The 26,435-nt window shown below is 47.9% G+C and overlaps 1 protein-coding gene across 1 annotated transcript; it reads left to right on the plus strand.

Moving 5' to 3' along the window:
* Positions 1-19,262: 19,262 nt before the first annotated feature.
* Positions 19,263-19,814, plus strand: LOC144102333 (uncharacterized). The gene has a single exon (XM_077635628.1). The coding sequence runs from the start codon at positions 19,263-19,265 to the stop codon at positions 19,812-19,814; it is 552 nt and encodes a 183-aa protein (XP_077491754.1).
* The last annotated feature ends 6,621 nt before the right edge of the window (positions 19,815-26,435 follow it).

Here is a 26,435-nt window from a genome sequence, read left to right on the forward strand (position 1 = left end):
ACTTTGCTGTAGAAATAGCGCGCTCGCCTGCGCGTAGCTCCAGAGTCTGAAAGCCAAATGAAAGCGGCTGCATACACACATAATAAAATATTTTGCGTTAACCCTTCATATGATTTGAGAGTTATTTACTTTCACGGCCCTCGGTGCCTAATTATTAAAACGTAGAATAGCGGAAATATGGGCCAGTTGGTGCATGATAAAGATGAGAAATTAAAGGACAAAAAAGTCGTTGTGGTGTACGTCTCTCTTCTCGTATTTGTCGTTTTTGAGTGGTTCTCCTCTTATTTATAAACCGTGTTCGCAGCAGTATCAGTAACATTGGCTTCAGTCGAAAAGCAGCTTCAGATGAGTGGTTAACTCGACGCGTCATTACTATGATGATTATGTCAACATCTCCTTCCCCATCTCATTATTTGATGCCACCTTCGATTCAAGGAGATCAGGAAAGTAAGATCTAACAAGGAGTCCAATTGCATATAATCTCTTTGAGACCAATTTCATCAAAACCATTCAAAATGATGATGATTACATATTTTTATGGCGCAAGGGCATCTACGGCCAAAGAGCGTCATGGCACAAGGTATTTTTCGATTACACAAGGTGGGGTCTAAGACGCAGTTCCCAAGCATTAGTATTCCAGAACCGATCTCGTGGTCATAGCAGTGTTCAAAGCATTTATTTTGACCTTAATTCCTTATACACATAAACATAACACGACATGACGCGCAACATTTACTTTGATAGATCGATGGCCTTAAGACCTGACTAGGAAGGCGCGTGAGCTGCCACAGTTTCGCGCGAAGTCGGGTTCACGTGATAATAAAACTGCAACGAGTTGCATCGGCGCGCGAGACCCCAACGGAGAGCGAAAGGTGAAAAAAATATTTGATGATGGCCTAGCTCTCTGTTCAGCCAGGATATACGTAGCGAAAGCGCGGTGACATCTCGTTCGGAGGTGTTAATATATGAAAGGCGCTCATTCACTACATGCGCCTTTATTCACGGTTAAACCTTGATCCATCGTGGTAGCGTCTCCGTCTCAAACGCCATAGGCTCTGATTTGGTTCCCTGCCTCGACTCAGGGTTTTTGTAGCTTGAGCTAGACTTCCCGAGGTTGAGCAGTTTCGCGTGGCTCCTGGAGAGCCGTGCTGCGCTTGCGCGAGGAACAGTGACGTCACACGGCGCACAGCAGGCGCGCCGGAGCCGCCGCCGCAGCGCGCGCCTCGCCGGCCTGCGCATTCCAGAGGAGTGACTTCAGAGCCGCCTTACACGCACTGGCGCCGGCACGTGCGCAGCTGTGCTCCTCCGTTGCGCAGTAGCCAAGTCTGACGCTGCGCCAGCGCCGCTTGATAGCGCCCCTCATTTTGTGCGCATGCGCAGAGGAATAAGAGGGGGGGGGGAGGTATTCATATAGCGGAGAATTTGCCAGTGCGGTATAGCCATAGGGAAGGAGAGCGAAATTGCTGCTCAGCGGCTCAGCGTAGTTCACGCTACGTATATCCTGGCATAGCCGAGCTAAGCCACTGCTAATTTTTTTTTTATTCAGTGATTGTGTGGAGGGGGGGGGGGGGGGGTTGACCACGTGGTTGGTCACCTGGTGGCTGGACACGTTGTTCGTCACGTGGTTGGTCACGTGGTGCAGTTTCCAGAGGATGCGCAAACCGGCGGGGCGCGGCGGCGCCTCCGGCGCGCCAGGTGTGCGCCATGTGACTTCACTGCTCTTCGGGCCGAATCCTGAAAAAATCGGGTCTCCAGGTTGAGCACAAGCCCACAAACACTGTTGCGCTTTGCCTACCTGTTCACAAAAACCGGCCGCCGAGAGAAAGAGCCCAAGGCATTGTCTACAAAATTCCATGCGTCGACTGCGACGCAAGCCACATCGGCGAAACAAAAATTTCAACGAAAGCATTCGGCAACTTAAAAACGACGTCCGCAAATTCGCAAGAGAGCGCAATCCAGTAGCCGAACATTTCGATGACTCCGACCATAGAATCAACTTCGAAGAATTACGCATCCTCGGAACCGAAACAAATTACCACAAAAGGCTCCTTCTAGAATCCTGGCATATCCAAACCACCCCGCGCAACATCAACCGCACAAAAGGAAACCTGCCCCCAGTATATGCCCAGAGACTTCGCTCTTCAACTCAACGAAAAGAAGTCGCCATTCATTACCCCCTGCAGTGGCCAGCGTGACTAACAGCCTAAACCACCCTCCCCCGCGCCTTTCGCATCACAGCTGTCGTTCCTTTGACCCCCCCCCCCCTCCCCTCCCCTCTATCCTTAAAAGACGCTAGCTACTGCCCTCTGTCACCCCTGATAAAGGAGCCGAGTCGGCTTCGAAACGTTGGGTTAAAGTTAAAATTTTTGGTCAGAGATGCGCAGTTTATTATAAATGCTAAAGATCCGCATGAGGTTGAAATTTTCGGATCCCTTTCCTACGGCGTCCCTCATACCCTGAGTCGGTTTGGGACGATGAAGCCCATAAAGAAACTTTGTGATCAAAATTGGTTCTTCACAACCATACCATTCGGCACATACTGTACAAGAAAACTAAAGGAGCACTGACTCTCAAAGCCTCACACTGCTATTAGAACACTAGAGCAGGACGGGAGAGGGGTCAAGGTACTAAGGCTATGAGGTCATCTCAAGCCGGACGTGTGTTATGAAAACAAAGCGTCTGTGGCAGCGCTGCAGAAACCAGGCCACGCTATTGGTTCCCAACTGGTCAGAGAAATATCCCCAGATGACGAGGCGCAGGTTCAGAAGCGCCGGATACATAGCATAAGCAACGATTCGAATACCTCAGTGAGGCGTCGCTGGACCCACGACAGACATAGTTGCGGACAACACTAGACGAGCAAAGAGGCCACGTTGACGCCGGGCACATCGACCGACACGAACTTGTCATATACGGCAGAAGCCGCCACATCGGTCGCGCCAACACACACTCAAAAAACACACGTTCAAACGTTTCTTGTGCGCAACAGTTTGCGAATTGCTCATTTACTGTACGCTTTAGTACCGAAACATTGCTTTACACCCGCACAGGCCTCAGCTTTGCTGCACCCACTCCCTCCATTCGTAGCCGCTGTGGTTTTGTAGTCCACTGAGCGCGAAATAATTACTGCGTCTTCCCTATTGTCAGGAGTGATTATTCGCAGCGTACGCTATCTTAACACGCCTCGAAAAATTATGAATGAGCTCGGCACGTTAATCAGCGATATAAGCCCCGAACAGCCCAGAAATGTTTCTAGCAAACACTCTAGAATCTTTGGGCAGTGTCGTCTGTACCCTTACACGCCACACAGATCGCACGTCGAGGATTACAAACTGACGATGAAGGCGTGCATTGTCAGCAACCAAAATAAGCACAAGATGATGGTTGCAATATAGCGTTAATCTTTAATAGAATGAGGAATAAAATTGAAATCGAAGATGTAAAGCAGCACGACAATTCACACAACAAAGCATATCGGCGATAAAATACAGCGCACCGGCAAAGCATGCAGGGAGAGCACATGTTGGCACTGAGCAAAATATAAAAACATCAGATGGCATGAATTTCGCCAACCCGAGGAATACGCCCCTCTTCTTGAAAGTCTAAACCCACAAGAGCTTCCAACAATGTGGTTCATAAAAGTCACGTATGACGGAAGAGTGCCCGGCGATGTTTAACATCCAGAGCCACAGTTGGAAAAAGTACCTAGAGATGAGATGCGAAAAATGAAGCAAACATGATCCAGCCACTCGTATGGTATGAAAGATGGTGACACTAACGATACAACAACTACCACACCTCGCAAAAGAAGAATGCGCTAAAATTCGAACAGCGGCGACAACCGAAATCCCTTATGCACCGACCGAAGGTGAAGGCACACCTCTAGCAACCGCTGTTTGCACTTACATGCATATACAACTCTGCACGATATATATGCACAAGTAGTTCGACCTGTTTTTTTTCGGCAGTACGGCTGCAATGTCAAAGCGTCATGTTTTTTAAGGGCGCGGCGTTTGCAATCCGATGAACGTCGTCATATATTATTCTCCAGAGCACGGTGCATTTGAAACAAAGGCACCGTCCTCGATGTCCTGTTTTTGACCCCGGCAGCTGAGTGGCCAATATCGAATCCAAGTCACATGGCGCTGATAGCCATCTTGATCCAACTAGAGCGCGTGAACAGTTTCTAGAAGGGGTAGCTGCATTGAGCTCAGAAATCGACTCCTCAGCGCATTCACTTGGCTCGAAGCTGGAAAAGATACACAGGGTCCGCCGACGCAACATGGCTGCGCAGCAGAGTTCTCTGCAGATCGCCCTCAGAGCCACGTTGGGACTACACATGGTCAGTGACCCCTACTGCTCACTCGAACTGAACCAGCCGATGAACGATCGTTCATCGCAGCAAGTCATGCTCGTCTCTGGCCACGACAAAAACGCAGACGCACCAAGTTACACTCAGCCAAGAACCTGTAGCACCGCAAACCGCAGAAAGACAATAGGGTAAGGCTCTGCAGTCTTGTCTCACCGTGCAAAGCGGGTACCGTGTCTCTGCCAATAGCAGTAGAGGGCAGAGAACACACAGGAGATTCCGAACTAGCAGAGCTCGTGCCGTCTCCACCGCACACGTCAAGCTCTTCCTGCATTAAGCAGGAAGCCGCGAGGCAGTGGAAGGACGCGTTCGCCCGCAGGCTGAACTGCGAAAGGGTGATGGCTCCCAGCAGAGGAAGCGCTTCCGAAGAGAATATCTGGCACAGCTCCTTTCCAAACTCGAAATGAACCAAACTCAAGTTGACCTCGGTCAGGTTGTTGCATGAGCGGAGAACCATGTTCAAAGGCGGAGAGTACACCGGGCTTACGTAATAGCTCCGACGGCCATCGTCCGACCGAACGAGCTCTGGAGCAACACGAACGTCAACGACCACAGCCGGCGCAACCACGGTCGACCGGCCACTTCCGCCAGCCGCGTTCCTGCGTCGCGGAATAATTCACCGCAGAAGATCAGCTGTAAGGTCAGAGCTCAATTTATTGGATTGCGCACACACGTAATAAAATAATTTGCATTAACCGTAGTTCACTACTCAGAGTAAATTATTTTCATGAACTGCGTTGCCTAACATCAAAACTTTGAATAGTGCAAATCTGGGTCAGTTGGGACATCAAGAGTAGAGTCAGTCGAAAAATGACTGGGACGAGAGGAGGCGCGCACCGCGAAGTCTGGCGGGAAAAAAGAAACAGTCCCTGTTTTGTACCTCTCTATACTCGTCCTTTGTTCATTATTGAAACCTGTTCGCAGCCGTATCAGCAACATTGGATACAGTTGAAGGGCAGATGCAGATGGGTTAACTCGAGTCATCGTTACCATCAAGATTCTCTTAACATCTCGTTGCCCATCTCATTATGAGATGCAAGTTTCGGTTAGCGGAGAGCAGCCCAGAGAGAAAGCACCAACCAGTCTAACTGGAAACGACCTACTTGAGACCAATTGCTCCAAAACCATTTGCGTATTCGCCACCGGACCTGGTGCTGTGAGCACATTTCAAAGCATTTGTTTTTTACATGCCTTGAGCTTGGCGCATGATCGCACAAGCTATGAGATAAACTTTGAAATGCTGGCGAGCTGTGGAAAATTCACCCAACAATTTCGGTTCACGCGATAATAAAACTGCAACGCGGTGCTCGGGAGTGCAAGAGCCCAAATCCGAGCGAAACGTCAAAAAACGCGCCTTCAGGAGCACGCTCTCTACGGAGCCATTGAGTTCAGGCGCAGAAAGTTGTAAAATCGAAGTGCGCACCAGTTATTTACAGCAGCCGCAAAATTACTGATTTGACTATCTCGCACACCGCGCCTAAAGCCCGGGATACATGCGACGTTTTTTCCGACGAGGAGCAATCTACTCCGTACAGAACAAGTTTCTTACTCTCTGACACACTCATACAGAATCGTTTAAGACATGGGACAAAAGAATACAGATCATCTCAATGGGACAAGAAAAAACTTAAAAGACAAAAAAGCTCGTGACATCCAAATCATCTGGAACAAGCTAAATCAACACTCAAACGCCCAAAGCGTCACACTGCTCTTTGAACACAACGGCAGGAAGGCCGAGGGGTCAAAATGCTGCGGAAAACACGTCATTTCCCCATATAACAACACGCAGACCCTAGAGCGTCGGAATCATAGCCCGAGCAGGGATTCGACGTGCCTCAGCGAGGCACTACCGGCGCCACACTACATAGTTCGGGCCAAGAACAGAACAGGAAGGAGCTCACGTTGAGACCTGGTTTCACGGTTGCCGCGAACCTGAAACACATTTTGGAAGAGCCGCCTCATTGTACGAGAAAACACACACTCAAACACATGTTGAAGACTTCCTTGTGCACCACTGTTTGCGCACTGCATTTTTGATGTACGTTGCTGTGAAGCACCGCTTCTGTACTCCCTCATGGGCCTTAACGCTGTTGCACTCACTCCCTTCATCCGATCCAGCTGTGGTTTGGTCGTACACTGAGATCGACACAAATACTGCCTCTTCCTTTTCATCAGGAGTGATTATTACCAGAGCACGCAATTTTTAACACGCCTTGGAAGATACTGAATGAGCTACGTACGGTTATCAGCAAAGAAACCTCGAACAGCCCAGAAATGCCTGCCCGTAAGGATTCTAGTATACTTGAGCGGTATCGTCTGTACGCCCATGGATGGATGGATGGATGGATGGATACGGCTGAACCCTTTACATCGGGCGGTGGCTCAAGCCAACTACCATGTCTTGTGAAATTTTACTCCTGTCTTGCTTTTAGCCACCAATCAGATAACCTTCGCTTGGTTACTTCTAACCTCTTAAAATCCACTTTCCCCTCACTATCCCTAAACCTCAATGCCTTGGGTAAGTCAGCCCCGCTGCCTTCCACTGTAGGGTGAAGCCCTTTACAGAAAAGTATCAAGTGTTCAGCTGTTTCCTCCTCCTCTCCGCACGCAATGCACAAAGTGTCTATCTCCTGGTACCTGACTCTATACGTCTTAGTCCGCAAAACTCCAGTCCTGGCCTCAAACAACAAAGAACTTCCCCTACAATTATCATAGATATTTTCTTTGACAATTTCCTGTTTAAAGGTCCGGTATGTTTCCAGTGCCGATTTCGTCAGCATCCCTGTTTTCCACAAAATTCTCTCTGTTTCTTTAACCTTTTTCTTAACCGATAATTGCTGATTTGCCCCCTTACTGCTGTCCAGATATTTGCTTGTCAATTTTCTAGTTCGCTTTCTCCATTTCGTGTCAACATTCTTTATATACAGGTATCTGAAAACTTTCCTAGCCCACCGCTTTGCCTCCATCCTTCTCAATCGTTCCTCAAATGCTATCTTACTGCTAGCCTCTCTGCTCTCGAAAGACGCCCATCCCATATCACCCTGTACCCCCTGATTTGGTGTATTGCCATGTGCTCCCAAAGCTAACCTCCCTACTCCCCGTTGCCTAATTTCCAGCCTTGCTTGAACATCTGGCCTCATACACAGGACCGCATTCCCGAAGGTCAGGCTAGGGACCATCACCCCTTTCCAGATCCCTCTTACCACCTCATACCTATTGTAATTCCACAGTGCCCTATTTTTCATGACAGCTGCATTCCTACTAGCTTTATTCATTACATATTTTTCATGCTCTGTCAGATACTCAACACTGTTATTTATCCACACCCCAAGATACTTGTACTCATTCACTGCCAAAGAGGTCGCGCTCCCCGTGGCGAACAAAGTAACTATAAGGCCCTCCAATGGAAGCGACCAAAAAAGCACAAGAACTAAAAAAGAGACAACAAGGCTCGTTGCTGAATAGTTTGTCGTTTTAATACATTGAGGAATAAAATGAAGACACACGAGGTAAAGCAGTATCAACAATTCACAGTAAAAACCACTGTGCAAGCCTCGAGAGAGCTTTCAAATCTCTTGTCGATAAAACGCAGTACAGCGTTAACACGTGCAAGCTGAGCACATGCTGACACTGCACAAAATATGGAGAGAAGAAATGACATCATTCGCGCATCAGAGGAACATGCCCCCTCGTCAAAAACTAAAATAACAAAAGCTTCGAATAGCATAGTTGGTAAAAGCCACGTATGATGGCAATGTTCTCAGCAATGTTTAACCACCACGGTCTAAGCTGGACGATGTCCCGTGGCATGACATGACATAAATAAATTAAACTTGCTCCGGCCACAAGCACAGTATCAAAGATGGTGACGCTAATGATACAACAACCACACATCGTACAAAAGGAACGAAGTAAAATCAGAACACCGCTGACAACCGAAATAGCTCATGCAATAGCAATAGCTCAATAGCGAAGGTGAAGACATAAAGGAGTCCCTGCAGACATGTCTGGTGAAAGACGTCAAGTTGTGCCGAAACTAAAGCGCACCGCTGTTCGCACTTACACGCAGATTGATGCTACGTATGCTAATCTGCATGATAGGGCTGCACATGTAGTTCAACCTCGTTTCCCCTGTGCGGTTGTACTGTCAAAGCGTGTTTTTTTTCTTTAGTGACGCGGCTTTTTCAATCCAATAAACGTCGTCATAGTGCTGTCTGGTGAGCATGATGCATTTGGAATAAAGTCATCGTTCTCAAAGTGCCGCCTTTCACCCGGCAATCTGTGTCGCCAACATCGAATCCAAGTCACACGGCGCTTATAGTGATCTTTCAAGTAGTGCGCATGCACAGCTTCTAGCAACGGTAGCCACCGTGACAGCTCACAAATCGACTTCTGAGCGCAGCCACTTGAGTCGACGTTGGAAACGATTCATAGTGTCCGCAGACGGAACATGCCGGTGGTGCCGAGTTCGCTGCATATCGCACTCAGGGCCACGTCTGGAGCCCACAGGGTCAGTGAACACAAGTTCTCACTCGAACTGAGCCTTGCGATGAACGATCGGCAATGGGAGCAAGTCATGCTTCTTCCAGGCCAGGACAGACGCATATGCACCAGGTTACACTCCTTGAAGAATCTGTAGCACCCCAGACCGTAATAAGAATACAGCGTAAGCCTCTGCAGCCTTGTTCCAAGGTGCAAAGCGGAGACCGTGTTTCTGTTTATGGCAGTAAAGGGCAGAGAACACACAGGGCACTCCATAAAAGGAGAGATCTTGCCGTCACAGGCGCGCACATCTAGCTCTACAAGCATCGCGCAGGAAGAGGCAAGGTGTTGGAGAGAGGCGTCCGTCTGCAGGCTGCACTGCGCAAGGGCGATGGCTCTCAGCAGAGGAAGGGCTTACGATGGGAATATCTGCCATAACTCCGTTCCACACTCGAAATAAACCAAGCTTAGGTTAAGCTCAGTCAGGTTGTTGCATGAGCGCAGAAATATGTTCGAATGCGAAGAGCACGCCGGGCTGACGTAATGCCTACGAAGGCAAACACACTATCGATGCAAGGGGGTGATCAAGACGAACGTCAGCGACCGCAGCCGCTGCAACCATGATCGATCGACTACTTCTGCTAGCTGCGTTAGTTGGTTGGGGACACATTCGGCGCAAAAGACCACCTCCTCTTCCGGAACTGCTAGCTCTTCCGAGGCAATAACGTCCTTCAGGAGTACGCGCGTGCAAGAGACGACCGGATGCACGCGATAAGTGACGGTCCCGAAAAGGACAGAAATCATCCAGAGTGCTGGCAGTGGAACTTGAAAATCCAGCGCCGTAACAAGCCACCAATCTGCATTTTCCGAGAACCCCTGTCCAGAATAACCGCAACTTTTTAGCATGCAGAGCGGATCATTCAGGCTCCAGCAGGCGGCTAGTGCGTCAGAATTGTCTCCATGCAGTGCGTGGACATGCAGGTGTTCCAAATTCACGCAGCGTTTCTGGAATCTCCTGAGTAGGTAACAGCTTGGATAGTCGTCGACGACTTCTACGTACATATGTCGTAATGTCGGCACGATGTCAATCTCCGAGGCGCCGATGTCGTCGAGCCCTTCACCGTATGTTCCCTCATCAAAAAGTGACCACTCCAGCCGGATGAGCCGGGACTTCGATGCAGTAAGGATGTCGAAAAGGCGCCGGGGACTTACAATGCAGTTCACGCAGTACAGTTCCGCAAGGTGTACGCATACAGATACTGCCTGGATTACCTATTCAGGGGCAGCCATCAAGCAACCGGTGAGACGCAAAATCCTGATAGAACGTGCATCATAACGCTGTAGGTGTTGTAGCAGGGCAGACGCATCCGAGTGACGGCTCAACGTAAGTGTTCGGCTAACAGTCGGCATGAGCCAGACATCCCAATGGACCACATCGCTCTCTTGAAGGGCTTGGAGTGACTCGACGTCGAGGTAAACCACAATGCTCCGCCACACATCGAAGGGAAGAAAGAAGTATTCGGTCTCGGACAAAGGTTCAGCCATATTTGCCCAAAAAGCAGCCCGTCAAACAGAGTTGTATCCAGAATGGCTGACTGGATCTCGAAATTTACCGCCTGCGCCAGCAACTGGCTGTTGAACGCTGTAAGTGCCCTATGTTTCGAATGCAGGGTCGTTATCAGACAGAGAGTAGCCCTACACGTGTATTTATGGCGACGACGTCAATGGCTTTTCTCGGTCGCTGATAATGCATAGAAGGGAGTGGCCTAAATCGGACAACAATAATATTTCGGTCACAACGAAGATCCCATGCCCTTCTTGCGAAAAGATCTGTTTGTAGAAACCTTGATAACATAATCTAACGGCGCTTGCTTACTGCATGCATACATGACGGAAATAAACTCCATGACAGCACATTTTGAAAACTAACGCGGCAAGGTCGCAAGCATGCGGCCACGCAAGGCGGGATCTGTGGCTCGTAGCGCAGACCGTCGTATTCTGTCTCCTTCGCACTGCTTTCTCTGTGGACCTTGAACACGCGTGCGCTAAAGCCACTGTTGCCGTCCAGTGATCCAACATGCTTTACATCGGGTATCCTCTGTACTAATTCGTTTCGGTGCCCGCAGCTGCCAGTGATGGCGGCAAGGGGATGCAAGCGGTGATAGAGGTCATCTTCTCAAAAATCTGCCAAGCACTTCATTCGGTGTCTGACGAGCAGGTTGTATTCACTAAAATAGACCTTAAACCTCTGAGTTTCATTATAGCTGGACATACAAGACTATTCGCGTAAAGTCCGAGGAGCACGCGTTGGACTACTTTCACAAGTCCTTTTGCTGGGGATGGATAACGGTGATGTTCATGCTGATAATATTGTAGAATTTTGCAAAAGAGAAATAATAAATGCACCACCAACCCAAAGAAATGCACTAAACCATAAAGAACTTCTTCGGCGCTACAGTTTGCTCATTGCCCATTTACTGCACGTTGAAGCACACAAACATTGCTGAACACCCTGAAGGGGCTCAACTTTCCTGCACTCACTGCCTCCATACGTTACCGTTGAGATTTACTCATCCACTAATAGCGAAACAAATACTGCGTCTTCCCTATAACTAGGAATGATTATTGGCCGCGCATTCATTTTAATACGCCTCGGAAGATGCTGAATGAGCTAGATGGGTTAATCTGCTATATTATCCGCAAACAACTCTGAAATGACTGCCCGCAAGCACTCTTCATTTTTTGTGCAGTATTGTCTGTACGCCCATGAGCAAGACAGATCGATCCTGCCGGGGAACAGACTGACGATAAGCTCTTGCATTGTCAGCAACCAAGAAGCACACCATCTATAAAAGAAACAACTAAGCACATTGCAATATACTTTGTGTCTTTAATAGAATGAGGAATAAAATTACAACCGACGTAGTAAAGAAAGCAGTACTTCCGTTCACACAGCAAAAACCGCTGTGCAATGCTCGAGCCAGGTTGTAAGTCTCTTAGCGGTAGAATACAGTACACAGGCAAAGCATGCCAGGAGAACACATGTTGACACAGAGCTAAATATGAAACGAAGAAATAGCATGAAGTTCGCACACCGGAGGAATACCCCTCCTCCTTCGTCAAAAACTAAAACCACCAGAGCTTGCAACAGCATTGTACATAAAAGCAACGTATGATAGAAATATGCTCGGCGATGTTTAACAACCAAGGCGAAAGTGGGGCGAAGCACTAAGACATCACATGCAAACAATGAGTGGAACAAGGTGCCCCCACTGGCATGGTACCAAATTGTGACGCCAGTCATACAACTACACATTGTGCAAAAAGAATGCACTAACATTGGAACAGCGGTGGCAACCGAAATCCCTCATTCCACAGAGTAAAGCTTAAGACAGATGGGAACCGCTACAGCCATATCATGTCAGTGCCGCAAGTTGCGCGGAAGGTAAACCGAACCGCTGTTCGCAGTTACATGCGTATGCAAATCTGCACAATATAGCTGCACAAGTAGCTCAACCTCTTTCTTGCCAAAGTACGGCACCTCTGTCAAAGAGTGCTGTCTTTTAGTGGCGCGGCTTTTTCAATCCGATAAACATCGTCATAGAGCAATCAGGTGAGCACGTTGCATTTGGAACAAAGGCGCCATCCTCGATGTCTTGCCTTTCACCTGAGCAGCTGAGTTGCCACCATCGAATCCAAGTCACACGGCGCTCACAGTCGTCTTCATCCAGATAGTGCGCGTGGACCGTTTCTAGCAGCGGAAGCCGCCTTGAGAGCTCAGTAATCGACACCTGAGCGCATTCACTTGGCTCGACGCCGGAAACTATACGCAAGGTTTGCAGACGCAGTACGCCTGCGCAGCCGAGGTCGCTGCAGATCGACCTCAGGTCCACGTTGGGAATGTACAGGGTCAGTGACCGCAAGTGCTCACTCGTACTGAACCATGCTGTGAACGATAGTCCATCGCAGCAAGTCAAGCGCTTCTCTCGCCAGGACAGGCGAAGGCGCACCAAGTTACACTCATTCAAGAATCTGTAGCACCGGAGACCGTAGAAAGAAACCAGCGTAAGCCTCTGGAGCCTTGTCCCACGATGCAAAGCGGATACCGTGTCTCTGTTGATAGCAGTAAAGTTCAGAGAACACACAGGGCATTCCAAAGAGGGAGAGCTCATGTCTTCTCCGCCGCGCACATCAAGCTCTTCCAGCATTGGGCAGGATGCCGCGAGGTGGTAGAAAGACGAGTTTGTCTGCAGGCCGCACTGCGGAAGGGCAATGGCTCGCAGCAGACAAAGGGTTTGCGTTGGTAATATCTGGCTCAACTCTGTTCCAGGCTCGAAATGAACAAGGTTCAGGTTGAGCTCGGTCAGCTTGCTGCATGAGCGGAGAAACATGCTCAAAGGCGAAGAGCACGCCGGGCTGACGTAATGACTCCGATGGGTTACGTCCACCCACGTCGACGAGGGAAGCAAAACGAACGTCAGCGACTGCAGCCGCTGCAACCACGGTCGACCAGCCACTTCTACCAGCTGCTTTGGCGCGTCGCGGCAGCATTCGGCGCACAAGATCAGCTGATCTTCCGGAATTGCTGGCTTTGCAGAAGAGATAACTGTCTTCAGGTTCATGCATGTGCAAGAGACAACCGGGTACATGCGATAAGTAACGTTACGTAACACTACAGAGGCCCGACAGATGGTTGGAAACCGTGCACGAAGTTCCCTCGCCATCGCAAGGAACCTTTCGTAATTTCTCCGGAACCCCTGGCTCGTGTAGGAGAAGCTTTCCAGCTTAAGGTCGCGGTTAAGCAGGTTACAGCAAGCAGCTATGGTGTCCGAGTTGTCTTCGTGGATCGCGTGGACGTGTAGGTGTTGCAGCCTTATGCAACGTCTCTGAATTCTCTTTAGGAGGTCACAGCTTGCCCAGTCCTCACCGATTTCTACGTACATGTGGCGTAACTTCGGCACAACAGGTTGCTCGGAGGCAGCGATCTCGTCAAATCGCTCCCCGTAGGCTTTCTGATCAAAAAGCGACCATTCTAGCCGGATCAGGTCGGACAACGATGTGGTGAGGATGATGAACAGGCGCCGAGGGCTTAGAATGCAGTTCACGCAGTATAGCTCCGACAGGTGTACGCACGCAGATAGTGCCTGGAATACCTTTTGAGGGTCAGCCATCAAGCAGCCTGTAAGACGCAGACTCCTGACAGAACGTGGATCACAACACAGCAGGTAGCGAAGCAGGGCAGATGCATCCGAGTGACGGCTCAACGTAACCGTTCGGCTAAGATTTGGCATGACCCAAATATCCCAAGGAACCACATCGCTCTCTTGAAGGGCTTGCAGTGACTCGACGTCGAGGAAAGCCGCAATTATCAGCCAAACATCGGTGGGCAAAAAGAAGTATTCCGGCTCCGACGAAATCTCAGCCATCTTCTCCCAGAAGCGGCACTTCAAACCAGATGTGACTCGAACAGCTTTCCGGTTACGAATCTTTGTCGCCTGCGCCCGCAGCCACCCTTTGGAACGCTCTAAGTATGTTGGACTACGTGCTTAGACTGCATGGCACTTCTCTGTCAGCAAGTAGCGCAATACCGGTATTTAGGGCGGGGACATCAGCGGCTAGCATGTGTTGCTGATAGTTTGCCAGAAGGGAGTGGCCTCATAATCTGGCAACGATGATCTTTGAAAAACTGCGTACATCGTCCTCCCTATTTTCGAAGGATCCGCTGGTGGCAGCGTCGATAACGTACGTTGACGTCGCTCGCTTATCGAAGTGTGTTTTCTGCTCTCGTAATATAAAACACAGTGACAACACATTTGTGGAAATCTAAAGCAACAGAACCAGTCGCACGCATGCGAACGCGAAAGGCGGAACATGTTGCTCATGCTGCAGACCGTTTCGTCTCCGCTTCGGTCGGCTGTCATGAAACAGCATCGACGCGTGTTTGCTTGAAAGCGAATTTTTCTTCCAGCCAGCGAAGCCGCTTTACCGCAGGCAACTGGCGTGCAGATTTCCTTCGGCGCGAGCGGCTGGCCACCGCGGAGAGCTAATCAAAAATCTGACCGGTGCTTCCTTGCATGGTTAACAATGAATTTTATTCCATAACAAATGCCTCACACGTGCATTAAGATTTCTTTCAGCTTATCTACAAAGTTTACTTGGGGAGGAGTGCTATGAAGGCACCGTGCTGGTCAAACTTTTTAGCCACACCCTCTTTCCCTCTGGCCTACCCCACTACAAACATGGAGGCACTATTTCTGGCGGTTGGTTTCATTTTACTTTATTTCGTCGCCCACTCACCCTGGTGTACATTTTATCGTTAGCAACTGCGATGCTTGGCCCGTGCCCAAGGCTAAGCCCAAGCTAATTTCAGAAGACAACAGAATCTCTCCCTCTAGCAGAGACCTCTATGGGTCGCGGTCACCTATAATACCATCCCAGGGTCATCTGGCGCCGACAATTTACCTACAGGCGGCGAAATTCAGACAGCCGGCCAAGGCGCTGGATTCATCTCTGGGTTTACATGAGCCTGACAGAAGAAGGGTCCAGTAATCAGTCGCGCTGAAAACCGGTTCTCGGGCTCAGGCATACGATAGGCGATCGAGCTAAGTGACCGTCGAGTTCAGCTGGGTCAGCCCGACCGCAGGGGGTGAGTAAATTCGTCCCGAGCTGGATGGAGTAAGAATGTATACGCTGCCGCCTCGGCTTAGCCAATCCTCTGTGGTCTGGCGGCGCTGCGCAAGCCCTGGCGTTCCTCCTCCTCTTCTAGCGTCTGCGAGTGGTTTGCTTGTTGGACGCTAGGAGTAGCGGCTATCTCTGCCTGACAGAAAACCGGTTTATATAAAGGCGGTAGGGTCGACGCTAGGTCAGCCTATCTGGAGAAATCTTCGGACATCTACCACAAGGTGTGGGCCTGCCCCTCAAGCTCTGCTATGCCCCCTCACCCTAACCCCTCCGGGGAGGACTGGGAGCTGACCCTGTTCGGCTGCTCTGACCCACAGGCCCAAAAGGCCCTGATTGAGCGTGCCCTCGAAGCGGCCGACGCCACTGGAGTCCCATACTAGGGACGTCTCCAAGTGTTTGTGAGGGCCGGCCTCTTAAGAGTCAGTCCAATCATGCCTCTATGCGATTTTTTCCCACATCTGGTGACGCCGAAGTCGACCCGCAACGTCGAGCTCGTATGTACGAAGCTCGTGTGAGGCCCGTCTGTGCTCTGCGGTCCGCAGGCGTCATTACTGAGGAGAACTCAGAGCGTGGCTTTCCTGTGGTGCGATGGGACTAAACCATACCTTCCTCTTAACCCATGCTTTCCTTCGAAATCGAACTCTCAATGCATTTCTTTCTTTTTTTTCTCTGAGTTTGCGGCATATCAGCAATAGGAGAGGGTAGCAACGCACCATATTAGTGATGGGTATGCATCTTCTTTCAGCCGACAGCTTAAGTTGCGAAGTGATGGCTTTGGCTCCTTTATCGATTTCCGTCCGACTACGCGGCAAATCAGTCCTGCAAGCAGCACGCATCTCGCGGTGGTCGTATGAAACGGAAAATAAAGAGAGTGGATTATCCAGTGAAGTATAATTATATATTTTGTCCAGTGTATTCATAGGATGCGACAACCGTGAACGCAGCAAATGTGACCATGCTTTCCATTTGTATCTTTATCGCAATCGTCCACAACTAAACAAGTAGCGTCCAAGGTACGTGAACGCTCCGGACCTTCGTCAAAATCGCCATCCTAATTTTGAATTAGATCACGCTCTGTGCCTGTACAACCAATGCCGAATAACTTGGTGCCCTAAGTTCAAAACGATACTCAGTTGTCATCAATGGCTGTCATCAATTGGCGATCTACAGGAGAAAAATGTTTTTAGCCAAAATCCAAATGTTCGGTTTGAGGCAGTAAACATCCTCCGGACCTTTGACCAAACCCAATAGCAAAGGTTTCCACCGATAATTCGGTAAAAATTCGAAAATTTAAGTGTTGCTTGCTCGGTTCCTTTTCAGGGCAATATAGAAGTTCGGTTGCGGTTTGCATTTCAATTCTGTGTCCGTGTGACAGCATGACAAAATCGTAATACCGGTATCCCATCGTTCTCTCTGACACGAGAACTGCACGTACTGCGGGTGTGCCAGAGGAAAATCGCATCTTCCTCCTTCACCGCTGAATGACCACATAAAGAAAAACTATGCTGTTTCATAAAATACACAACATAGTTTATAGCCTGATGCCCGTCTCACCACATGGAGCAATCCACACTTTTCCACCATCTACCCCTAACCTATCCTTGAATTTATGACATGCAGCCGCTCAACAAGGTGTCGGGCTCGGTTATTTCAGCACTCTTCATTGCCTGGATTGCTCTGCTGCAGTAGCCCTAAGCTGGCGACCTCGTGTTCCTGGATTCGATCCTGGCCGCGAAGGCAACATTACAAGGTATGCAAACTGCCTGAGGAATAACTTAAGCTCAGATGGCTTAACTAGCAATTATGGGAACCACCCAGGTGTACGTCGCACTGACAGTGTCTCTCTGTAGTTAAAACTTAGTGTAAATTATTAATCAATCACTATACTGCGAGGTAGTGTACGGGAAAGTAGCCTGCCTCAAATACCAGCGTCACGAATTTTGGAAGCCACAACATCTTGTTTTCTACTGGCGGCATGGAGTTCGCCGGATGTGGGGCTGCTTTTCTGTGGACCTCGCTGCACCAAGACTTCTCCGCACATTGAAGAAAATTCTCATTAAGGAGAGATAGATATATCATGTGCAACGTTGCCATAGCTACCGCTCTTTTTTTGCGCTGCCTGCATCCGCGACACAGAAGAGTGCGTTGCTTGTGGTCACCGAAAAATAACAAATGCTTGGCCGGCAGGCTTTGTAGATAATACATTTGTCATTATCGTGACAAAACCCTCTTATTGCGAGCGAATTGATTGAGATTTGCGATTTCGTATTTTGCGTTTGTCGTCTTTTTTTCATTTTACGTTTTCGCTGTCTCCGCAACCCTGGCCGTCATGTTTACTTCTCGGCTCCCTTCCACTTTTCAGAAAATGGCGTCCAGCACTGCGGCCGCGACCACCTCTCCTGTACCCGTTTTCTTGAAGGTTCGTACATCCAAGCTGTCTAGGCACGCCCAGAAGTAATTGCAAATGTGTACCCCTATACCAGGACCTGTTTTCTGGACAAGTCTGTTCGGGAAGCACTGAGTGCTGCGAGCGAAGATACCGGAGTTTCTCCCCGTACCTTTGCCAAAATCAAGGCGGAGCGTCTGCGTGGGCCTTTGGCGTCTCCGAAGAAAAGACCTTGCGACGTGAAGATTTCAAGCTCGCGAACAGTCAAGAATGACAGCTTCACAGTCCATGACATTCGTCTGAAAGTGCACAGTATGTACGCGAAGAGGGAAGTCCCAACACTGGACAGTGTGCTAAAGGCTGTCGATGAAGACGACGACCTGCCGAACTTCAAGAAAACGACGTTGTGGAGGTTGATGACGGACGTCGGATTCACATTTGAAAAAAGAAAACGGAACCTCGCGCTGATCGAGTGAAGTGACATCATTGTCTGGTGTCGCAGGTACCTGCGGGCAATCAAAGAATTTCGACGACAGGGCACGTACGAGTCGTTCCTTGCTTAGTTTCCTACGCAGCCCGTTTAGACTGGATTCATATAGAGCTTGATGTTAGCGTTGCAACCTCGTAGTCGGAACAGTCAGTGTTGCTTCAGAATCGTACGTTTTGCGATTAGGTGACGACCTTTTGCGTAGAGGTGACGTTTAACTGCCAGTTTTTGCTACGTTTGGTTGGGGCAAGTGTCTGCATGGGTCAGATTTAATCGCTAAATCCCAATTGGTGCAGCAAGCATAAACAACAAAACTGCCAAAATTGTCGTAGCACTGCAATGGGTAGCGCCATCTCGTCGTCACCGTAGGAACGAATGAACACCCACTTTACGCTGCCCGTTGCTCCGGTGGTGCGAGTTACTGGCGCTACTGCTGCGAACGTTTGCCATTTTTGATCGCAGTCACCGCAAGTGAAGAGATTTCAAATGTGTCCAAATTAGACAAGTGTCCCTTGCAAACATGCACTGAATATAAATTGTCTACCAAATGCCGCCTGGGCGCTAAATATCAGCCCGAACAAGAGAGCAATAAAGCGGAGACAACTCTTTTTCTCGAATGTCTTTGAGCGGCTGTTTGTGAGACAGTGGTCAGCAGTGTGTTTTTGTGCGCTGCCTACCTACATGTTGCAGTGTGCTGTTTACTCAGAAGCATTAACTCATGCTCTCAGTTGGTTCGCATTTACCGGTGCATCATCTACCTAGTTGAAACCTGGGTCAAGGCAGGGCACACAAAAGAATACATCTGGCAGGACAAGACCGTGAAGTGTTCTCAGGATGCCTTCTTGAAAGCTTTAACAATGGGATGGGCGGCGCCTTCGGGCAAATGGGCCCGTTTGATCCTTGTACATGCTGGTAGCAGTGCAACAGGATTCGTGCAAGACCCTGCTGACTTCTACCGAGCAAAAGAGGGAAACCACGCTGAATACCACTCTGAGATGGATGGCAACTACTTTGAGAAGTGGTTCACCGACAAGCTTTTGCCAAACATTCCGGCCAATAGCATTGTCGTCATAGACAGTGCTCCATATCATAGCGTGGCTCCTGAAAAAGCACCTACCAAGTCTATGCGCAAAGTTGATAATCAGCTTTGGCTCATAAAAAAAGGTGTTCCGTGGTCACAGGACATGGTGAGGGCCGAACTGCGGGAGCTTTCTCAAAAGGCAAACACGCCCAGCGTTGTGTACCGCATCGACACCCTGGCAGCTACCCATGGCCACGAAGTGCTTCGTTTACCACCGTACCACTGCGAGTTCAACCCCACTGAATTTGTCCCGAGCCAGGTGAAGGAATACGTCGCAAGTCGCAACAAATGCTTCACTTTGGCTGAAGTGGAAAAGCTCCTGCCGTAAGTACTGGCGTCAAAAAGCCAGAAAAGCTGGCAAAACTGTTGTGTTAATGTAGAGCATGTTGAGGCGGAAGCATGGAAACGCGATATGATTGTTCACGTTGAAATTGAAGCGGTTGTTCTCAGCATTTGTCACTCATGCAACTCCTCTTCTGATGAGTCAAGCATCCATTTCAGTGACGAACATTTAAGTGGCATCGAGGAACTTGTTTGACTTCGAATGGATGTGTAATACACATGCTACTGAGAAGGGAGAGATGACTCATCGGCATGCTGTGATCACCTTTGTGCGTGTGTGGGTGGAAACGGGAAATATGTGTGCATGTGGTTGTATCTATGTTGATCAGTGTACCGAGGAAAGAGAGAGGACTCCTCGGCATGCTGTGATCACTCTTGTGTTTTCTTGTGTGTAAAAGCACATGCTCATTAGCATCAAATTGTATCAGGCAGTAACTTGTAGCTTAGGTGTTGAGGTGGATGTGAAGGACGTTGTGGTGGCGGAGGAGGAGGTGGTGGCGGTGGTGGTGGTACGTGGTCGTGTTAAGTGTCTGTATAGAATTAGAATTTGTAAGGGAGGGCAAATAGTTCTTGTTCCAATTAGAACATGAAGAGTGTTACACATCGCAAATGGGTGCAGTTTTGGAAGATTCATAGCAGAAAAATACAGTGGAGCCTAATCCACTACGACAGTGTACCTGAAATCCAACAGGACATGAATGAATAAAAGATCGATATGAAGAAACTACTACAAAAAAACCAGGAGCTTGAAATGGAAAACAAAAGGCAGGAAGAGAGAGTAGATGAACTTGAACGGTATGAGAGACTAAATATTTTGGAAATAAGGGGACTACCGAATGACTGCGATGAAGTTGCAGCTGTGAAAGAATTAGGCAAAAAGCTCGGAGAGGAGACTGAAGATGCTGACATCGATGTGTGCCACAAAGTTGATGTGCCAAAATCCAGGAACAAGAATGTAATTGTTCGTTTCACACGCCGCTTCAATCCCAATGCTGTTTTGGCTAAGGCAAAACATCAGGTAACATCAGGTATCAGGTGACACCAGGACGGTGTTGGTGAACGAGAACCTCACTCGAAAGAATCAGCAACTGTTAGGCGCTGCTATCTTACGAAAGAAAGAAGTGGGCTGGATGTTTTTGTCTGGACCCGCCACTGATCTCCACTAGGGGGCTGGATGCTGCATCGGGCACTCGAAAGTGAAGCCACCGGAAATTGGGCTGCATTTCCCGCAAGTCAGCCTTAGGCAGTACACGAAATCGGACCTCAGCACGGTTTTTCAGTTTTAGTTTTCGTTTTCCGCCTAGCACTTTGTCTTTTCGACGTTCTCGTCTTTTTTCATGACAATGCCTACCTGTTGCGCCGTCAACTGCATGAGGAGAGCAGCAATGTCCTCGGGAAAGACGTTTTAAATAAGGGTCCACTGCATTGCTAAGGGACGACACTAGCGGACGACTGAACGTTGCTACACACAGCACGTACGGAGCCTCGTCTGCTCAGCTCTGTGTCGTCCCGTTGCGCTAGCGTCGCCAGCTCTGCTCTTTGTTGTGACACACATCGTCGCGCCCTAAGGTGAAGTTATACCGTCAATAGGGAATAAATTTAAGAAAGAATAGGTGCAAACCTTCATTAGGCAGCGGACTTTGCATTGGCCATATTACCGTTTATGTTTAGACCGAACCGGATCGAGGGCGAGGCCGCAATCTGGTGAGGTGCCGTCGGTGTTGTCCTGGTTCACATTAACGCGTCCAAAAGGTATATGGTGCTGCTGTTTCGAAGGAGCTAGTGTATCAAGTACTGCAGTGTTTCGTATTGCAGCAAATTATGCCTCAATGGGCTGTTATCCGTGATGCTTGGTGCAGTTGACTTCTAACAGCGCTTGTCACACGCGCTGCAGCATTCGTCTTTCTCGTCAGTCGTTTCTCTCGCTCTGTGTAGATGAAACATGGCTGTGCTATTGAGTTAGATTAAACGCACGTCTGGAAGGTAAATGACACCCTAAAGCGATAAACATCAGCTGCCGTCGATGAGAAGAGACATCGTCCGCCACCAAACCGAAACTTAGACAGCGGCAGTTCAAGGGTCACGATTCCCGCGCCATTACCTTTTCTTTGCTGCACGAAAATTTGTTTTTAAGATGGCCTAGACTTATCGTCATTCCACTACTTCCCCTAATTACTCTCAGAAGACAAGAACCAGATCAGAAAATAGTGAGACCTGGTGAGACCTGCATGACTGTTTTCTTCGGTTTCTCTGATATTACCGGGTACTCCAAGCAATGCACACATTTCTCGCGTTGAACTTGCTTATTCCTTTGATATCACAGCAGACGTTACAAGAAAACAAAGCGAAAAACTGAGAACGGAAGTGTGAAAGACGTGACTTTTTGCATTGAAGGTCACAGCAGACACCAAACTTCCGGGACATGCCTCCGAACTTCCGGTGGCTTCACTTGCGCCCACTTCGGAAAGCGGGAATGCGGCATCCAGCCACCTAGTGGAGATCAGTGGGACCAGCAATGGAAAGATTCTTGCACTTCGAGGCGAGTCAACAACTATCTTGCGTATCGCAAATGTAAGCGATATCGATAGCATCACGGCAAAGCCTCGGTTGTCCAGTGGAAACGGGCACGGGCCAGAAAGCTAGAAAGAATTAGCTTCACGTGTGGCTTTATCTGCTCGTTATTTTTTGTGGTTCTCAAGAGCTGCTTATGATACGGGCTATGTACGGAACGAGGTGTGACCATAAATACTTTAATCGGTATATCTCAGACAACAAATGGCCACGTAAATCGTTTTCCATATTTGCACTTTATTGTCTCAGTCTAAGGAATAAGGGCGGAGAGCTCGAAGTTTTTTTTTTATGACCTTGCCCTCAAATTCGCTGTTTTATGTTTACGGAGACCTGGTTTGCTAATGAATTTTTTGTACATACTTTTGACGGGTATAACCATTTTGTTTTGTTTTTTTAGAAATAACAAGAAAGCAGGCGGTGTTTCTGTATATGTTAGAATTGGGCTGAAATGCACTGTGGTACAGGAATTTTCTACACTTCAGTGATTATGAAATAATAACTTTAAGATGTAACGATCCAGTTGTGGCACTTGTCTACAGACCTCCAGCAGCCCCTGTTTCACTGAATATTTAGACACAATTTTATTGAAATTATCCGAAACCTATCGAAAGGCTATTGTTGTTGGAGACATATCAATATTGATTTACAAGTGTCCAGCAATGCTCAGAGTAACTTTTATAAATAATCATTTGGCATGGCTTCAGAAATACTATTACTTGTCCCACGCGAATATCGGACACTTCTGAAACTATGATTTATATCTGCTGTGCAAATTACGAGAGAGGCAACACCGCCTCCGGTGCACTTCTGTCTGCAGTCAGCGGACATCTGCCTTTATTCTGTATATTAGAAGGTCGTGTCTCAAGACAGCTGACTGCACAAGGGTATAGAGCCCTGAAAATTAATCAAAGCACGTTATCCACTTTTAGAACCCTTACTATTGAGACAGATTATTCTGGCGTGTTTTGTGAAAGCGACGCACAGAACAGCTTTTCTACCTTTTATGGTAAAATTAGGGCCTATATGATAAATGTTTTCCATTATGCCATTGAAAGAAATCTAAAAAATCATGAAAGCCGCAGATGAACGCGGATATTTATCACAAAAAAAGGCAAAGAAACAAGCTTTTTGAGGATTACCTTAGGATTAGGATTAGAAAAGACCAATCAAAATTCAAGGAATAAAAAATTCCGCAATGAAGTTAATGTCCGGATCAAGAAAGCTACACGTGCCTATGAGAACAGCAAATCTGAAAATATTGACCACCCACGTAAATTGTGGAAGGTTTTTAATGAACTTTCAAGTGCTCGAAGGATGAATACTGCTCTGTCTGACAAACTTAGGCGGCGAAAAACATCAGGGCTGCAGCTCTGTGAAAAGTTTAATGAACATTTTCTCGCAGGTAGTAATAGGCAAACAATTTCTGTATTGTTACCTAAAGAATCAATATACATAAAAATACATGTCGAACATTCAGTATTTTTATCACCTTCTGATAAGGCTGAAATTAAGTAGATTATTGAATTATTAAAAAGCTCTGGTGCAGCTGGCCCTGGTGGTATTATAGCCTTGCCAAGAAAGGTAGTACCTGATGTTCTTGCAGCCCCCTTGTCGCATAATTGTAATTTTATTCTGAGTGACGGCTCTTTCCCTGAACAACTAAATGTTGCACTAGAGACGGTGATACTTAAAGAAGGAGGAGAGGAACACCTAAACAACTATAGGCCAATATCTATATTAAGTGTTTTTTCGAAAGTTGTCGAACGTTTTATCTACAGGAGGCTTTCTGCATTTCTAGACAGCCTAAAGGCTTTCAAAAGAACAAATCTACATGTTATGCAATGCTGCAGTGAGAGTGTTGAGGTACTCAATGTTGTATGTTATTTTGGGGGGTGTGAACGATTTCAAGCTGGCTCTTGCACGGTTCAGTGTGAATTTGTTTTTTGGAATCATGTCTTTGTTAGTACCGTCTGCGTCACCCTTCTGTACAGCGCTCGCTGTACTACCGTGCAAACAAATCCAGATCTTGTCGCAGCGGCTAGGTTCCAGAGGAAACACTTTAGCTGAAATAGTGCCAGATACAACCGCAAACAAAGTAGACACGACCACTTTGCCCAGAAATGGGGGGCTGCTCTGTAATTTCACTTTTTGTTACCAGGTACGCACTGCTCGAGTGCTCTACACAAGGGTGACGCGGACTGTACACGTCCCAGGAGTTTGATTTTGTTGACTGAAAATGCACTGTTTTTTGAACCCTGTCCAGACAATGGTCTGGTTCTCGTTGTATGAAATAATGTTGTTCGATGGCCTGCAATCTTTTTTTCAATTTTGGAGCACTTGACTGATTGTGTGTTGGTGCTCCTCCAATGCACGTGTCTTTCAATTTGTATGCAATGTGATCCAAGCCACTGGCTGTCTGCAGAATAAACCATTTCTCGGAATCACTGCGTGGTCTACATTCTTTATTTTCCTGTCTCATTTATTGTTTACTCTTTTGAAATATTCCTTCATAGCCTTGTGCAACTATACTGCATCCTTACTTGGCGCTTCAGCAGCTCGGAACTCTTTTTGCCCGGCTGCATGAAAATCCTGCCTGGGCAGCCTCTGCTCTTCTAGGAGAGCAGGGAAATCGATACAGGCTGACTTGACTCTGTAGTGCCTTGATATACGTTTGTGCACGAGAACAAATCTTTACCTCTTGAGGCAGTACCTTTTCTGCAACAGTGTGAATCAATACAATGTTCTAAATTTAACACTAAAATGGGAAAACAGGCCATATTGGGGTGTTGTGTGTATAAATAATGTGACCCATCAGTATAAATGTACTGCTCTTTTACCGCATATTGTCACGTAGTGGTGATGGCAGTCGAAGCAGCGATGAAGATGGACAAAAGGTCTTCAAAAAGGAAACTGTTTATTGGGCTGACTTGCACCCAAAATGGACTGAATCACTCGGCGGCGGCGAAGCGACAAGCGGGCTCGGCGGTCGTCGAACAGAATGCCCGCCGCTGTCGGTCGTGCTCAATTTAAAGCTGATAGCGAACTTTCGAGATAAAGCGTGCAAAGTTACTAGAACATTCCAGAACAACGTAGAATCAGCTCTGCCTGCCTGCGATCAATCGAGATAATTGTAGTCGCGTCTTGCGTCGCAAACCAGCGCTTCCTCTGTAAAAATAGAGGATGCGCTGCGCAAACAAAGCGATAAACTTGTGTGGCGGCAGATTTGAAGCATGAACAAACACTGCAAATGTTCGTGGCAATATAATAGCCCAGTTATAGAGCTCTCTTTTCAATGACAAAGGAAAACGCACTTTGCTATGTAACGAAAAATATCTTAACAAAAAAAAAATGAATTGCAGGTGTGCACAGGAATGTTGCATATATGCGGTCAGAAAATAGGCGATTAAGAAGTTTAGATTATGTTTTCTGCGCTCATGTATGATAAATCAGATTTCTAAATTAACAGAAATCTTCCGTCTGAACTTTACGATCAGTAAGAAGTAATTGCTCTAGCCAAGTCATTTGGGCTACTCTACAGCACAGTGCCAAAGTCGATCCCAGACTCTTTTGGCGAAGACTGGATCCGCCGCTAACCGGTTGCACGAAACAATTCATAGCATGCCAGTTACCTTAAGAGAGGCCCCAAAGGAGTGGGTTCCTTGGCAACGCCGAAATCGAAAGTTTCAGACGGCTATTTGTTAATCGTGCGAAGGCGGGGCATTCACCACTCTGCTAATTCAATTCATTAAACTCGACAATTGAACGCCATCTTTTCACATAAATCTCTCGCTTGCATCTAAACAGTATAGTCACAATTGTGCAGAATCTGGAAGAAAATCGCCACTGCTGCCCAAATGCCGGTGCGAGCTCACTGACAACGGATTTCGGACAGCTCACATTAACGCGGTATGCATCAAATGAACAGATGCATGCTGTTCATTTCAGAACGTGGCATAATATTCAAGCGACTCTGAACAAAACGAGATTTCTCATTCCAAGTCACGCGAAATGCAGCTTGCCATGATAAAAAAAAACA

The sequence above is a fragment of the Amblyomma americanum genome, chromosome 8, assembly GCF_052857255.1.
Source record: "Amblyomma americanum isolate KBUSLIRL-KWMA chromosome 8, ASM5285725v1, whole genome shotgun sequence".
NCBI lineage: Eukaryota > Metazoa > Arthropoda > Arachnida > Ixodida > Ixodidae > Amblyomma > Amblyomma americanum.